This window comes from Oncorhynchus gorbuscha, linkage group LG11 (genome assembly GCF_021184085.1).
Source record: "Oncorhynchus gorbuscha isolate QuinsamMale2020 ecotype Even-year linkage group LG11, OgorEven_v1.0, whole genome shotgun sequence".
Lineage (NCBI taxonomy): Eukaryota > Metazoa > Chordata > Actinopteri > Salmoniformes > Salmonidae > Oncorhynchus > Oncorhynchus gorbuscha.
Genome location: NC_060183.1, coordinates 41,645,013 through 41,660,091, shown reverse-complemented (window position 1 = coordinate 41,660,091; position 15,079 = coordinate 41,645,013). Strand labels below are relative to the sequence as shown.

At 41.2% G+C, this 15,079-nt stretch overlaps 1 protein-coding gene across 5 annotated transcripts in view; it reads left to right on the top strand.

Annotated features, from left to right (window-relative positions):
- Positions 1–15,079, top strand: part of LOC124048654 (protein strawberry notch homolog 1-like) — a 30,788-nt gene that overhangs the window by 8,243 nt on the left and 7,466 nt on the right. For 3 of the 5 annotated variants that reach the window (XM_046369647.1, XM_046369644.1, XM_046369645.1), the window contains 13 exons: positions 128–233; positions 572–725; positions 817–999; positions 1,188–1,285; positions 4,404–4,549; positions 7,748–7,948; positions 8,026–8,211; positions 8,425–8,594; positions 11,280–11,411; positions 11,893–12,028; positions 12,303–12,415; positions 12,539–12,610; positions 12,687–12,786. In XM_046369647.1, coding sequence (XP_046225603.1) covers positions 128–233; positions 572–725; positions 817–999; positions 1,188–1,285; positions 4,404–4,549; positions 7,748–7,948; positions 8,026–8,211; positions 8,425–8,594; positions 11,280–11,411; positions 11,893–12,028; positions 12,303–12,415; positions 12,539–12,610; positions 12,687–12,786 — 1,797 coding nt within the window. The remainder of the gene's footprint in view (positions 1–127; positions 234–571; positions 726–816; positions 1,000–1,187; positions 1,286–4,403; positions 4,550–7,747; positions 7,949–8,025; positions 8,212–8,424; positions 8,595–11,279; positions 11,412–11,892; positions 12,029–12,302; positions 12,416–12,538; positions 12,611–12,686; positions 12,787–15,079) is intronic. The other 2 variants (XM_046369648.1, XM_046369646.1) reach the window with 1 other exon arrangement.

Sequence of the window (15,079 nt, the reverse complement as noted above, 5' to 3'; positions counted from 1 at the left end):
GCTCCTAAGTGCGCTATATGGAAAAGATGGTGGGAAATATAGTACAAGACATGATAACCTAAATGAACAGAAGTGTTCTCTATCTGATTGTGTGGTATTTTATCATTATTTGATATGTTTCTTTCAGGTGCGTCTGAGCCCCGTAACATGGCCTACATGAACCGGCTGGGTATCTGGGGAGAGGGGACACCTTTCAGAGAGTTCAGCAACTTTATCCAGGCTGTGGAGCGCAGGTGAGGGAGACGGACACACTAGTAACTCGTCATAGTGGTGCAGCGTATTTGTGGTTTAAAAATGGCCACAGAATGGAGGCAGCAAGGGATCTTGAAGTTATGACTCTTGGCAGGTGGAGTCTGTAGAGGCAGAATGTCTTCCACCCTTAAACTGATACAAAACATGAATATGCAGATAAATCTGTTTTGTAGAAAAACTTCTCCTGCTGAAGTCGTGTTATACTTCCCCTTGTCTATCTCTACTGATATGGTGTCTAGTGTATCACGAAATACTTTCTACTTGAAGAAATATCTATTCCAAATAAACCTTTTCCTCCCTTGCATTCCCTTTTCCTCAGAGGTGTTGGTGCCATGGAGATAGTTGCCATGGATATGAAGCTGAGGGGGATGTACATTGCCAGGCAGCTGAGTTTCACAGGTGTCACGTTCAAGATTGAGGAGGTTCCCTTGACAACCCACTACATCAAGATGTACAACAAGTCTGTACGCCTGGTAAGGAGCCTTGACCTAATCCTAACCTTTACCATTTTCCCTAGGATCTTTTCAGAAACAAACTCTGTTTTAACCCTGTCCTGTCTTTCAGTGGGTGGCTGCGCGGGAGAAGTTCCAGGCGGCTGCTAACCTGATGGAGGCAGAGCAGCGGATGAAGAAGTCCATGTGGGGTCAGTTCTGGTCGGCCCACCAGAGGTTCTTCAAGTACCTCTGCATTGCCTCCAAGGTCCGCAGGGTGGTGCAGCTTGCCAGGGAGGAGGTCAAAAACGGAAAGGTGGGTGGGATATTTCAGAAGATAAAAAGATGAGATTGTGTCATTGCAGTAAAAGTTTAGGAATACTGCCACATGCATATTGGTTTTAGTGTATTGTGGTTGGTTTGAGAGGAGGTGACTGGTGTTCTCCTGTATGGTTTTCTGTGAACCCAGACTGTGTGACTAGAGGCCTATGTCTCTCTCTGTAGTGTGTCGTGATTGGTCTTCAGTCGACAGGAGAGGCCAGAACACTGGAGGCCCTGGAGGAAGGAGGAGGAGAGCTGAACGACTTTGTTTCCACCGCAAAGTAAGTTTTCACCCAGGCAGGGAGTCCGCTAGTCCTTAATGTCTTAAATGAATTCATCTGATATAAAGGCTTTTAGGAGTCCTTTTTTGCGAATGGAGAGGACTGCAGTGTTTCCGTTAAACAAAAAGAAACGCAAAATAATACTGGGGGTGTGCTTTCAAGATTATAGTGAGCTATCCAAATGTGTGTGTGTGCCATTATACATTCCCTGAACATGTTAGATGAAATAGCTAACTTCTTTCATGTCTTACTTTGTGCTGGTAAAGGTCTGTCTAAAGCCCTCTAACTTAGCTATACTTCAAAAAGGTAGCTGTTTGATACCCGATTCACTGAAAGAGTGAATTATTTTATTAGACTTTTTGGTTGTAAGCTAATGTAATAATCTTATCGCATAATACTGCCAGGAGAGCTATACAGGGTGTGTAGACTTTGACCATGTTAACCTCTCTTTACAGCGAAAGCACCACAAATGATTGTTAGGTCACCACCAACTCATAGAAAAACACAGCCATTTTTCCAGCCAAAGAGAGGAGTCACAAACCGAGAAAACTAATCACTAACCTTTGATCTTCATCAGATGACACTCATAGGACTTCATGTTACACAATACATGTATGTTTTGTTCGATAAAGTGCATATTTATATCAAAATCAAATTTTTATATTGGTGAGATACATTCAGTAGTTCTAAAACATGCAGTGATTGTGCGGAGAGCCACATCAATTTACAGAAATACTCATCATAAATGTTGCTGAAATTACAAGTGTTATACATGGAATTAGAGATACTTCTCCTTAATTCTTAGGGCTGCAATCCCGTTAACGGATTGATATGACAATAAAATTCCTCAAACATGCATGTATCATATACCATTTTAAAGGTCATCTTGTTGTTAATCCCACCACAGTGTCCGATTTCAAATAGGCGTTACAGCGAGAGCACCACAAATGATTATGTTAGGTCACAGAGAAATTCAGCCATTTTTCCAGCCAAAGAGAGGAGTCACAAAAAGCACAAATGGAGATAAAATTAATCCCTAAACTTTGATGTTCTTCATCAGATGACTTCATGTTACACAATACATATGTTTTGTTCGATAAAGTGCATATTTATATAAAGAAATCTCAGTATACATTGGCGCGTTACGTTCACTAGTTCCAAAAACATCCGGTGATATTGCAGAGCCACATTTTTTAGAAATACTCATTAAAAATGTCGATGAAAATATAATTATTAGACATGGAAATATAGATACACTTCTCCTTAATGCAACCGCTGTGTCAAATAAATAAATAAAACATTTAAATTACGGGAAAAGCAAACCATGCAATATTCAGAGTACAGCGTTCAGACAACAAAGCAGCCAAAAAGATATCTGCCATATTGTGTAGTCGACATTAGTCAGAAATAGCTTTTATAAATATTCACTTACCTTTGATCTTCATCAGAATGCACTCCCAGGAATCCCAGTTCCACAATAAATGTTTGATAATGTCCATTTATGTCCAAATAGCTTCTTTTGTTAACGCGTTTGGTAAACAAATCCAAACGCGCGTTCAGGTCCAGCCGAACGTCGGACAAAGTTCAAAAAGTTATTACAGCCAGTAGTTCGTTTTACAAGTTTCAAGTATAGAATCAATCTTTAGGATGTTTTTATCATAAATGTTCAATAGTGTTCCAACCGGAGAATTCCTATGTCTGTAGAAAGCAGTGGAACGAGAGCTAACTCTATACAATCTTTAGGATGTTTTTATCATAAATGTTCAATAGTGTTCCAACCGGAGAATTCCTATGTCTGTAGAAAGCAGTGGAACGAGAGCTAACTCTATCGTGACCTCGCCTCAGAGACTGTGGCACTCTGCCAGACACCTGGCTCAATCAGCTCTCATTTGCCCCCACCTCACAGTAGAAGCCTGAAACAAAGTTCTAAAGACTGTTGACATCTAGCCTTAGGAAGTGCAAAATGACCCCATTTACACTATATTGGAATGGCAAAGAGTTGAAAAACTATAGTTTTTGCCTGCCATATGAGTTCTGTTATACTCACAGACATCATTCAAACAGTTTTAGAAACTTCAGTGTTTTCTATCCAATACTACTAATAATATGCATATATTAGCATCTGAGACAGAGTAGCAGGCAGTTTACTCTGGGCACCTTATTCAGCCAAGCTACTCAATTCTGCCCCCCTGTCACCAAGAACTTAAGATGACTGTGTTTGAGCAGTGCTGGTTCGAAAGCCTGCACACCCAGTGGCCTAGTCCTCCAGATGGAGAGTTAACCCGGTTTTACACAGTAAAATTGGGGTATGTTTGACTTAAAGGCATTTCTTTCCAGTGGTATCATTATAGCTGCTATTGATAACTGGTTGCATGATTTCCTAGCAGCACCATCAAGTCAACATCAGTCGATACTTGCACAAATGTCTATTCTGGAAATGCTTACCTGTAACTGTTTGCTTAACTGCAGTGCTGAAATTCATACTTTTAAATAAACTTTTATCGAATACTACCATAGACCGTTTCCTCATTTGTGATGCTCACTCAGCACGAATGCGCTTGTGTCAATTGAATCTCAGATTACGTAGTACGTCAAGGCCGAAACGTCTCCAGTTGAGCAACACAAATTCGGAAAAGTCTGTTGTATTCAATAAAATGTCATCACCCCACAGAAGGAGCGCAGTTGTACAGGCCAGAGAGGTACATAAGTGTTTTTTTTTTTTTTTACAATTTTACAAGTATCGACTGATTGCTCCTCAATGTTGCGAGCAAATCGCACGACCAGTTATCAATACTCAACTCTGACTAATATAGGAGAACGGCGTTGACCGCTCCTCAGCTAGTTTCTGATGGGGAATATTATCGTCTGTGTGATGCACGCTGACATTTGTATTAAATTGCAGTCCAAGTTAAACTTCATGCAACCTGCAGATACCCTGTATGAAGAGAACATACTGAGAAACAACTTGGAATCTATTAGGACATTATATTTAACATGTATTGTGGATTGTTATTGTGATACTTTTCTTATTGGTGACATTGAGGCTAGTATTGTACATCTGTAATGCTAGCTAGCTGCATGCTAGTACTAACAAGGTGTTTGCCCTCTCTGCTCCCAGAGGTGTTCTGCAGTCCTTGATAGAGAAGCACTTTCCTGCTCCAGACAGACAAAAGCTGTTCAGTCTGCTGGGCATCGACCTGTCGGTCAAGAAGACGCCATCGCCCAGCGAGGCCGCCGCAGAGCAAAAGGGCAAGAAGAGGAAAGGTACTGGAGGGAATGCAGTAGGGTTGTAATGATTCACTCGATACTCATTGGTCCTGGTTTCAAATGTTTAAGATATGACTGCATTGGTCCGCGGGACCCAAAATCGATTCAAAGGTTACGAATCGCAGGTTGACAAACTTTGTACCATGCCTTCAGAAAAGTATTCATACCCCTTAAGTTATTCCACATTTTGTTACAGCCTGAATTCAAAATGCCTTCTTACCCATCTATTCACAATAGCCCATAATGACTAAGTGAAAACATATTTTTAGATTTTTTGTTGTTGTTGCAGATGTATTAAATGAAATGCACAAATATCTTATTTAGGTAAGTATACACACCCCCTTGAGTCAATAACTCACCTGGATTGTGCAGCATTTGCCCATCTTTGTTATTTTTTAAATTCTTCAAGCTCCGTCAAATTGGTTGTTGATCTTTGCTCGACAACCATTTTCAGGTCTTGCTGTAGATTTAAGTCAACTGTATCTCGGCCACTCAGGAACTTTTAATGTCTTCTTGGTAAGCAACGGCAGTGTAGATTTGTTTTAGGTTATTGTCCTTCTGAAGGTGAAATCATCGCCCAGTGTCCGGTGGAAAGCAGACTGAACCAGGTTTTCCTCTACGATTTTGCCTGTGCTTAGCTCCGTTTCGTTAAAAAAAAATATCCTGGAAAAGCTACCCAGTCCCTAGCGATTACAAGCATACCCATAACATGATTCACCCACCACTGCTTGAAAAATCTGGATATCCAATGTATGTTTAATTTTTTTTTTTTATCTACCAATAGGTGCTCTTTTCTGAGGCATTGGAAAACCTCCCTGGTCTTTAAGGTGAATCTGTTTGAATTCACTGCTCGGCTAAGGGACCTTAAAGACAATTGTGTGGGGTACAGAGAAGGTCATTCAAAAATCCTGTTAAACACTATTAATGCAGACACTGAGTCCGTGTGACTTGTGAAGCAAATTTTACTCCTGAACTTATTTAGGCTTGCCATAATAAAGGGGTTGAATACTTATTGACTCAAGACATTTCAGCTTAACATTTTTTTATGAGTAAACATTTCCAAAAACATGATTCCACTTTGACATTATGGGTTATTCTGTGTAGGCCAGTGACGACAAAATCCAAATGTAAACCGTTTAAAATTCCGTTCAACAAAACTAAATGTGGAAATCGTCAAGGGGTGCTACCGCCCAAGTCAACTCTCATCTGGCTGTAGGTGGGTTACATGCTGATCAGGGCTTACATGAGACTTCAATTGTTTAAGTTCATCTGCAATAGTTTTGAATGTTTCAAGCAAAAAACTATCATTGTATATGGTCATTTTTAGATATACAGGGTAAAGTTGATAATTTCATAACGAGGACATCAATCACTTTTGCTACCCACATAAGCTAATTTGGAGTGTTTTCAGATCAATAGTGTGTGTGGGGTGGTAGCTGTCCAGTTTCCCTTATGGCTCAGCTCAGATGCCTACATACACTAGAGGTCGACCGATTTAATCGGAAGGGCCGATTTCAAGTTTTCCTAACAATCGGTAATTGTCGCCGATTACGTTGCACTCCATGAAGAGACTGCGTGGCAGGCTGACCACCTGTTACGTGAGTGCAGCAAGGAGCCAAGGTAAGTTGCTAGCTAGCATTTAAATTGATCTTATAAAAAACAATCAATCTTAATATAATCACTAGTTAACTACACATGGTGGTTTATCTAGCTTGTTCTGTGTTGCATATAATCAATGCGGTGCCTGTTAATTTATCATCGAATTACAGCCTACTTCGCCAACGGGTGATTTAACAAGCACATTTGTGAAAAAAGCTCTGTCGTTGCACCAATAAACCTAACCATAAACATCAATGCCTTTCTGAAAATCAATACATGCGTATTAACAGCGCTGTGCTTCAAGCATTGCTTTTTTTCTATAACTTCAAGCCTATCAACTCCCGAGATTAGGCTGGCAATACGATAGTGCCTGTAAGAACATCCAATAGTCAAAAGTATATGAAATACAAATGGTATAGAGCGAAATGGTCCTATAATAACTACAACCTAAAACTTCTTAACTGGGAATATTGAAGACTCATGTTAAAAGGAACCACCAGCTTTCATATTTTCTCATGTTCTGAGCAAGGAACTTAAACGTTAGCTTTTTTACATTTACTTTTTTACACTTCTCCAACACTGTTTTTGCATTATTTAAACCAAAATGGTTTTATTTATGTATCATGTTAAGTGTTAATTCAGTATTGTTGTAATTGTCTTCATTACATATATATTTTAATCGGTATGGGCTTTTTTTTTTTGTCCTCCAATAGGTATCGACGTGGAAAAATCATAATCGGTCGACCTCTACCATAGACATGTACATAATTTACTCTCACAGAAGTCTGCTCAGACCAATCCAACTCGGAGGCCCAGCTCATGAGCTCCATCAGCAGCAGATTTTAATTATGTTTTTATGCAACAAATGTTAGTGTATAGCACCGAATTGCATCAGTTTCGTTCCTCTAATCAAACCGAATCACTTCAAACTAAATGTATCGGAGTCCATCTATCTAGATGCGTATCGAATCGTCTTGAAAGGGAAAGATGCCCATCCCTAGCAGGCGATGGGTCTGATGGGACAGCGAAGAGTTTGATCTTAGTTTTGTTCAGTTGGTTACTTCAGCAGATCTCTACTTGCCTATCTGGTGTTCTTTTGACATTTTTCTTTTGTATATATTTTTTTTCCCTTCTCCCCAATTTTGTGATATCCAATTGGTAGTTCGCCTCTCCCGAGTCCGTACGGGACAAGACTAAGGTCAAGAGCCATGCATCCACCGAAACTTGACCCCACCAAGCCTCACTGCTTCTTGACACACTGCTCGCTTAACCCGGAAGCTAGCCGCACCAATGTGTCAAACAACACTGTACAGCTGGCGACCGAAGTCTGTGTGCATGCGCCCGGCTGTCACAAGGATCGAACCCGGATCTGTAGTGACGCCTCTAGCACTGCGACGCAGTGCCATCGACCGCTGCGCCACTCGGGGGGCCCGCCTATCCAGTAGTGTTTTTGTGTGAACCTGTGACTCATCCTAGGTGTTATGTAATGTTCTGGCTTATTGTTCCACAGATGAGAAGTGAATCTTTAAAAAGGCCTTATTGTGGGAGACTAAGTGTTTTGGCTGTTTACCAATTGTAATGTTCCCTCTCTCCCAGCAGGTGCTGAGATAAAGAAACCAGAGAAGCGGAAGAGAAAGTCTGGTGGTCTGTCAGGGAGCAGCTCTGACGACAGCGAATCGGAGGAGTTTGATAAGGATGATGCGGAGAGTGACGACAGCTTCAAGTCGGTCAGCTCAGGAGAAGATGATGATGACTTCAACCCCTTCAAGGATGATTCCAGCGAGGATGAGGAGGATGGTGAGTGAGGGAGATTGATGATATTGAAGACGTTTGACTGCTACCGAACATTGTCTTATACTTTCTGCCTCTTTTAGACCCCTGGCTGTCTGGAAAGAGGAAAGAGGCAAAGAAAGGCAAGGAGAAGATGAATAAAAAGAAGAAAAAGAAGAAGAGCATTGACCCAGACTCTATCCACAGTGCCTTGTTAGCCTCTGGTCTGGGCTCCATCAGGCCTGCTTTTACCACCCCCATAGTCAAGACCTCCAGCACACCTGCCATAGGTGAGTTAGTAGCAACAACTCACCTGCCATAGGTGAGTGTCGTGTCGAACGTCTGTGCAAATCCCCTTTTGCCATCTATGTATTTTCCAAAGCATGAGTTAGGGTTGTATAACCAGTCCAGGATGAGCAGATGAAGATATTCAACACTTGGTAAAAAAAATATTTGAATTTTTATTTTATTTTTACCTTCTCTCCCTCTAATCCCTCCATCAGCCAAGGTAGAGGCAGATGACAGCTGTATGACCAGTCAGGATGCTGTGGAAGATGCTCAGCAGATGAAGAGAGATCTGTTGGACCAGCTGGAGAAGCTGGCTCAGGATCTACCCCCCAACACTCTGGATGAACTCATAGACGAGCTGGGAGGACCGGACAATGTGGCGGAGGTAACGGGTTGACCTCTTAGGTGTAAAGGCAAAATGTAGATTTTCACCTCAATTGACATACCCAAAACTAACTGCTATTCCTGTGTAATTACATGATTCTGACATGCAAAAACATGGTTGTATTTGGAAGGAAGACATCTGGGGGATTGAGTAAATGAACAGAAGATAGATAGGGCTTATAGTTCAGAATACACAAGATGAAGCACACAAACTTTATATTTCATCTTTCATTGACAAGCTATATGTGAATTAGATGTCATAAGGTGAATGCACCAATTTGTAAGTCGCTCTGGATAAGAGCATCTGCTAAATGACTTAAATGTAAATGATACATATCGGATGGCTTCCACAACATGTGAACAATGGCAGGGGAAAAAATGGGATTGATAAACCAAACTAGAAATGGGCAGATGTTTTAGTAAGTCAGATGTGGTCACGGGACATTTCCAAGTGTCCCTATACCTCTCCAAAGTGGCATATGTCTGTAAATTAGATAATTTCAGTGCTATTACACATTTGCAATCCCTAAATGCTACTTGTTTAGTATAAAAACACAATCTCTACCGTATCAACCTCATTCAAACGTGGTGGTGTTATGGGGAATCCAGGGTACATTCTAGTGTCCTTTCAACCTCTCCAAAGTGTCCAAATGTGGTAATTGCACTGTTTTTGCACACTGGATGTGCCTAAACGTTATTGTTCACTATGAACAGTGTAATTTCTACAACGCCAACCTCAAACATTGTGGTGGTGTCTGGGACATACAAGGGATATCCATGTGTGTAAAGAAGGAAAGAGAAAAAAAAGTTCCTCAAGTGCCTGAACGTTTCGCCTAGGCATATCCAATGTATTAGTCCCACATACAAATGAACTGAATGAACAATATAAAAGCAACAGATGGACAGTACCAATCAAAAGTTTGGACACACTTACTCATTCAAGTGTTTCTTTATTTGTACTATTTTCTGCATTGTGGAATAATAGTGAAGACAACTATGAAATAACACACATGTAATCATGTATTCACCAAAAAAGTGTTAAAACAAATCAAAATTAGATTTAGATTCTTCCAAGTAGCCTGCCTTTTCCTTCATGACAGCTTTGTATACTCTTGTGGTAAAAATAAAGTTTTAACCCACTTTCTGGTCTTGAAGGCTACTATCAGGTCCTCTATCAGAACATCAGATAGGTTGACACCCCCCATGCTGGCATTGTAGTCCTTCACAGAAACAGGAATAGGGACATTCGTCCTCACCCGTGCCCCATTGGCAATTTTCACCCTCCTTGAGACATGGTCGTTATTGAATGCCTTATGCTGTGAGGTGAGCATGGTTACTTCCCTAGTGTCCTTCCATTTCACAAAAAGCAGTTTGTTAGTCTTGATCCAACGTATGGTCCCCCTCTCCACTGTCTTTGTCATGTAGTTTACCTTGGTCTTTGGGAAATCGATTCTGTTAGGATGAATGGTGCCACAAGCCCCTAGTTCCTTTTTCAAGAGGTCTATGAAAAGTGGCTGTAGAACCATCAGACAGGGTGATTGACATGGCAGTGGGGGGGTGAAGACCTTGACCGGCAGGGGTGCTCGCTGGGAAGGGGTGGCTCCCAAACGTCGTCATCCAAATCCTCTGCATCCTCTGCTCTGTGGTGAATAAAATTTAAGGGCCGTATTGTTGTAAGACACACAGAATTACAGTTGACTAAATTTACAAAACGACTACTTTAAACTAAAAAAACAAACCCCAAACGACTCGCATACGTGTGAAGCACACGCATGATGCAAATAGAAACACTTTGGAGATTAAGGCAGAGGTACGAACCACAAATGGCCATGAGTTAAGTGGCCCCTCAAGTTACAAGGATTAAATTTAGAACAGCAAACAAACTACTATGAAAAATATATAATTCAAAGTAGTTGTCTAACATTGAAATGACTTGTTACATGGGCCTTTGTAAACTAAATCCAAAGCACAAAAAGCAGACTACTTCTAAAAAATAAATGTGTATATAGTAAATTGGCTATAAAAAGTCTTAAAGTGAATCCAGTATGCTAAAGAGATGAAATCTGTTTACAATGTAGCGTGCTGGGTGCGTCTCGTCTCTGAGCCAGGTAGCAATAGTTTGCATTGCGCGTAAAAGGTTCTAGGCCTTGCTTTGTCCCACCCAGGTCAACGGAATATCCCTGGCAAGTTTATCATTGGCTACAAGACTGTCAAGGTGCCATAGTAGCCAATCCCCTGTGTAATAGATGCCTACAGCGCGTAAGCAGGCGCTGTCATATTTTTGATGCACAAAGATAGTCACTCGATGTTGCCATTAAGTCCTACATCATCAGATGACGTTGGCAACAGGCTAGTAAGGATTAATTTGATACGCCCCATCTGGCATTAGCTCCAACACAGTCCAAATAGAAGCTTACCTTGTAAGATGTTTGGTGTAAACGTTGTGTAAAATAGAAATGTTTACGCTTGGGGCTGGTGATGAATAACGGGTCACAGGCAGGCAAATAATATATCAAGATCGGAGTCCCAGCTTTTGGTGTGTGTCAACATGTTCCATTTTTATTTTGTTTATGCTTCACAACGCTAACCACAATGTAGGTAGCAACATTTGGACCTTTTTCACTATCTTTACGTCTCTTTTTATCCTTTTTTGTTTTGTTCCCACATTGTCTCTGCTGTATTCCAGATGACGGGCCGTAAAGGTCGGGTGGTCAGTAACGACGACGGCAGCATCTCTTACGAGTCCCGCTCTGAATTGGATGTTCCTGTGGAGATCCTCAACCTCACAGAGAAACAGAGGTTCATGGATGGAGAGAAAGTAAGGGAGGACTGGGAGAGAAATCGGAGAAACAAATGTTTAATTGTCACAACGTGTAGGTGCAGTGAAATGTGTAGCAAATTAGGGTTAAGTGCCTTGCTCAAGGGCACATTGGCAGATTTTTTAAATGTTTTAAAAAAATCCTGTTTGCTCTTTTTTTTTTAAACCATTGACCTTTCAATTACTGGTGAACAATCTCTGTGCCCTTGGGCAAGGCACTTAACCCTAATTTGCTCCAGGGATGCCGTACTACTATAAGAGGTAGAGCCTAGAGCCAACTTCTCTATATGTTTGGCTACCTGAGAGGAGGGAAAAGTAATACACCATGATTCTGTCTTAGGCGAGGGGTACAAGCACAATGACTTGAGAAATGTAGGTTGTGGCGCAGTCTCCTTGTTTGAGTCACAAATGTATAGCATCAGTTGAATATATTGTTCACAAACCATTGGTACAGAATCATTCCTAACCTTGTTCTCTCCAGAACATAGCCATCATCTCGGAGGCGGCTAGCTCCGGTATCTCCCTGCAGGCTGACCGGCGGGTGAAGAACCAGAGGAGGAGGGTCCACATGACCCTGGAGCTGCCCTGGAGTGCAGACAGAGCCATACAGCAGTTTGGTGAGAAATCTTGCTCTTGCTGTAGTTTCATTACTCGCATACAATCTGAAGCACTGAGACTTTTTTGTGAAAAATGCTATAGAAATAAAATTCTTCACTCTAGTCTTGTGGGATTTACTTGCCTCTCAATAATGTTGCTTATTTTACTTAATTTACCGGGCATGTCTGGGGGTTTCCACTCTGTTACTATGGGACTCGTAGGTATTTAGAATTAATGAAATGTGTGTTCTGCTCAATGCTACCATTGTCTGACATCTCATTCCCTCTCTCTCAGGGAGGACCCACAGGTCTAACCAGGTGACAGCTCCAGAGTACGTGTTCCTCATTTCTGAACTGGCTGGGGAACAGAGGTTTGCCTCCATTGTGGCCAAGAGACTGGAGAGCCTGGTAAGAACCTGTCCTATCAGTGGTTCAATTGAGCTGACCAGTTGAAAATATGGTTATTATCCCCCTTTTTTGAATTCTTGAAGTTTGGCTGCTGACGCTACATGTGATCTGTGTATTCCACAGGGTGCCCTCACGCATGGAGACAGAAGAGCAACGGAGACGAGAGATCTCAGCAGGTTCAACTTTGACAACAAAGTAAGTAGATACACCACATAGGAACACGCTGTGTGTGTGTAGGGTTCAGTTTCTAACTTTCTGCTCCACTCCACAGTATGGCAGAAATGCACTGGAGATCGTGATGAAGTCTATTGTCAACCTGGACTCTCCGTTAGTGAATCCTCCTTCGGACTTCGAAGGGGATTTCTACAAAGGTGTGTCTGGACAGATCTTGTAATACAGTCATAGGATTTATGTCCGGGCAATTCCTTGGTAACAGAATGATGCTACGACTCAGATGTTAACTTTAAAATGTTTACCAAACAAAACTCAATAATTGTCAAGTTGAACAAGGAAACAGTAAAAATGCTGTCCCTCACTAATGATGCAGCCTTGGGACAATAAGAAAAAAATTGTAATTGAAGGATCTCTATGGCAAGATGTGTCATTCACCCAAGTTTTAGTCAAAGTCAGGCCAATGTTGTCTGAGATTGCATGGGTTAGCTAGACTCGTATCCCTGAGCATGTGTGCCAAATTATATCTCTCTGAGTCAAACAGATCACGAGACATAAACATGTGCCCGTTATAGCGCCACTCTGGTCGATATGAATGTTCTTGCATATGTAGTCTTGACAGTGTTTGCAACATGTTTACCAAGTTTTGTTACAATACGAATATCCTTGACTGTTTTATATGCATTTATTTGCCAGAACACGCCCACGTGAATGTTTATTGGACAATAGCTACCTAGTCTGGAAAATATTGCATTGAGAGACCTTTGTCTACAGATGCCACATATCACGGTACCAAAACGTTATGATAACAATATGTTAGAATACCGTAGTACCGTTTCATATGATGCGACCACATTTTTCAGCCCTACTGATCTAACCTGGACTCTAGCGCCGGTTATATTAAGGTTTATGTAGTCCATTTTTTTGTTTATACATTTTAAGCAACAGCATCCAGTCTCTTGTATGCGCAAGTCCAATAATGTATTTTAAGTTCATGCACATCTCCTGTGTAATGAGCCAGCCACATCCCCTATCATCCATCACTCACCTGTTTCTTGTCTGCACTTCTTGTGCATCTATTCCTCCATCAGTCTTTAAAATATACAGTACCAGTCAAACGTTTGGACACCTACTCATTCTAGGTTTTTTTCTGTTCTACATTGTAGAATAATAGTGAAGACAACAGAACTATGAAATAACACATGAATTCATGTAGTAACAAAAGAAGTGTTCAACGAACTTTATATTTTATACTTAAGTTTCTTCAAAGTAGCCACCCTTGGCCTTGATGACAGCTTTGCACACTCTTGGCATTCTCTCAACCAGCTTCATGTGGTAGTTACCTTGAATGCATTTCAATTAACAAGTGTGCCTTGTTAAATTTGTCCAAAAAAATTCCTTAATGCATTTGAGACAATTACTTGTGTTGTGACAAGGTAGGGGTGGTATACAGAAGATACCCCTATTTGGTAAAAGACCAAGTCCATATTGTGGCAAGAACAGCTCAAATAAGCAAAGAGAAATGACAGTCCATCATTACTATCCGACATGAAGGTCCGTCAATACGGAACTTTGAAAGTTTCTTCAAGTGCAGTCGCAAAAAGCATCAAGCACTATGATGAAACTGGCTCTCATGAGGACCGCCACAAGAAAGAAAGACCCAGAGTTACCTCTGCAGCAGAGGATAAGTTCATTAGAGTAAACTGCACCTCAGATTGCAGCCCAAATAAATGTTTCACAGAGTTCAACAGACACATCTCAACATCAACTGTTCAGAGGAGATTGTGAATCAGGCCTTCATGGTCGACTTGCTGCAAAGAAACCACTAAAGGATGCCAATAAGAAGACTTGCTTGGGCTAAGAAACACAAACAATTTTTTATACCTTTATTTTACTAGGCAAGTCAGTTAAGAACAAATTCTTATTTTCAATGACGGCCTGGGGGTTAACTGCCTGTTCATGGGCAGAACGCCAGATTTGTACCTGGTCGGCTCGGGGATTCGAACTTGCAACCTTTCGGTTACTAGTCCAACGCTCTAACCACTAGGCTACCCTGCCACCCCAATGGACATTAGACCAGTGTAAATTGTGAGACCCAGAGAAGGTGAACGGATGATCTCCGCATGTGTGTTTCCCACCGTGAAGCATGGAGGTATGATGCTGTGGAAGTGCTATACTGGTGACAGTGAATTTATTTAGAATTCAAGGCACACTTAACCAGTTTGGCTACCACAGCATTTTGCAGCGATATGCCATCCCTTCTGCTTTGCGCTTCTGTATTCCATGTCTTATTTCAAAGTTTTGATGTCTTTATTATTCTACAATGTAGAAAAACCCTTGAATGAGTAGGTGTGTTAACTTTTGACTGGTACTGTAATTTCGCTGTGATAGATCACTCTGCATGCTGCACCAATCTAAGTTGATACATTTGTATAATTTCATCACCTGGTATAACCAATCGCATAGGCCAGTCTGAGTATGCTTTGCAAGTTT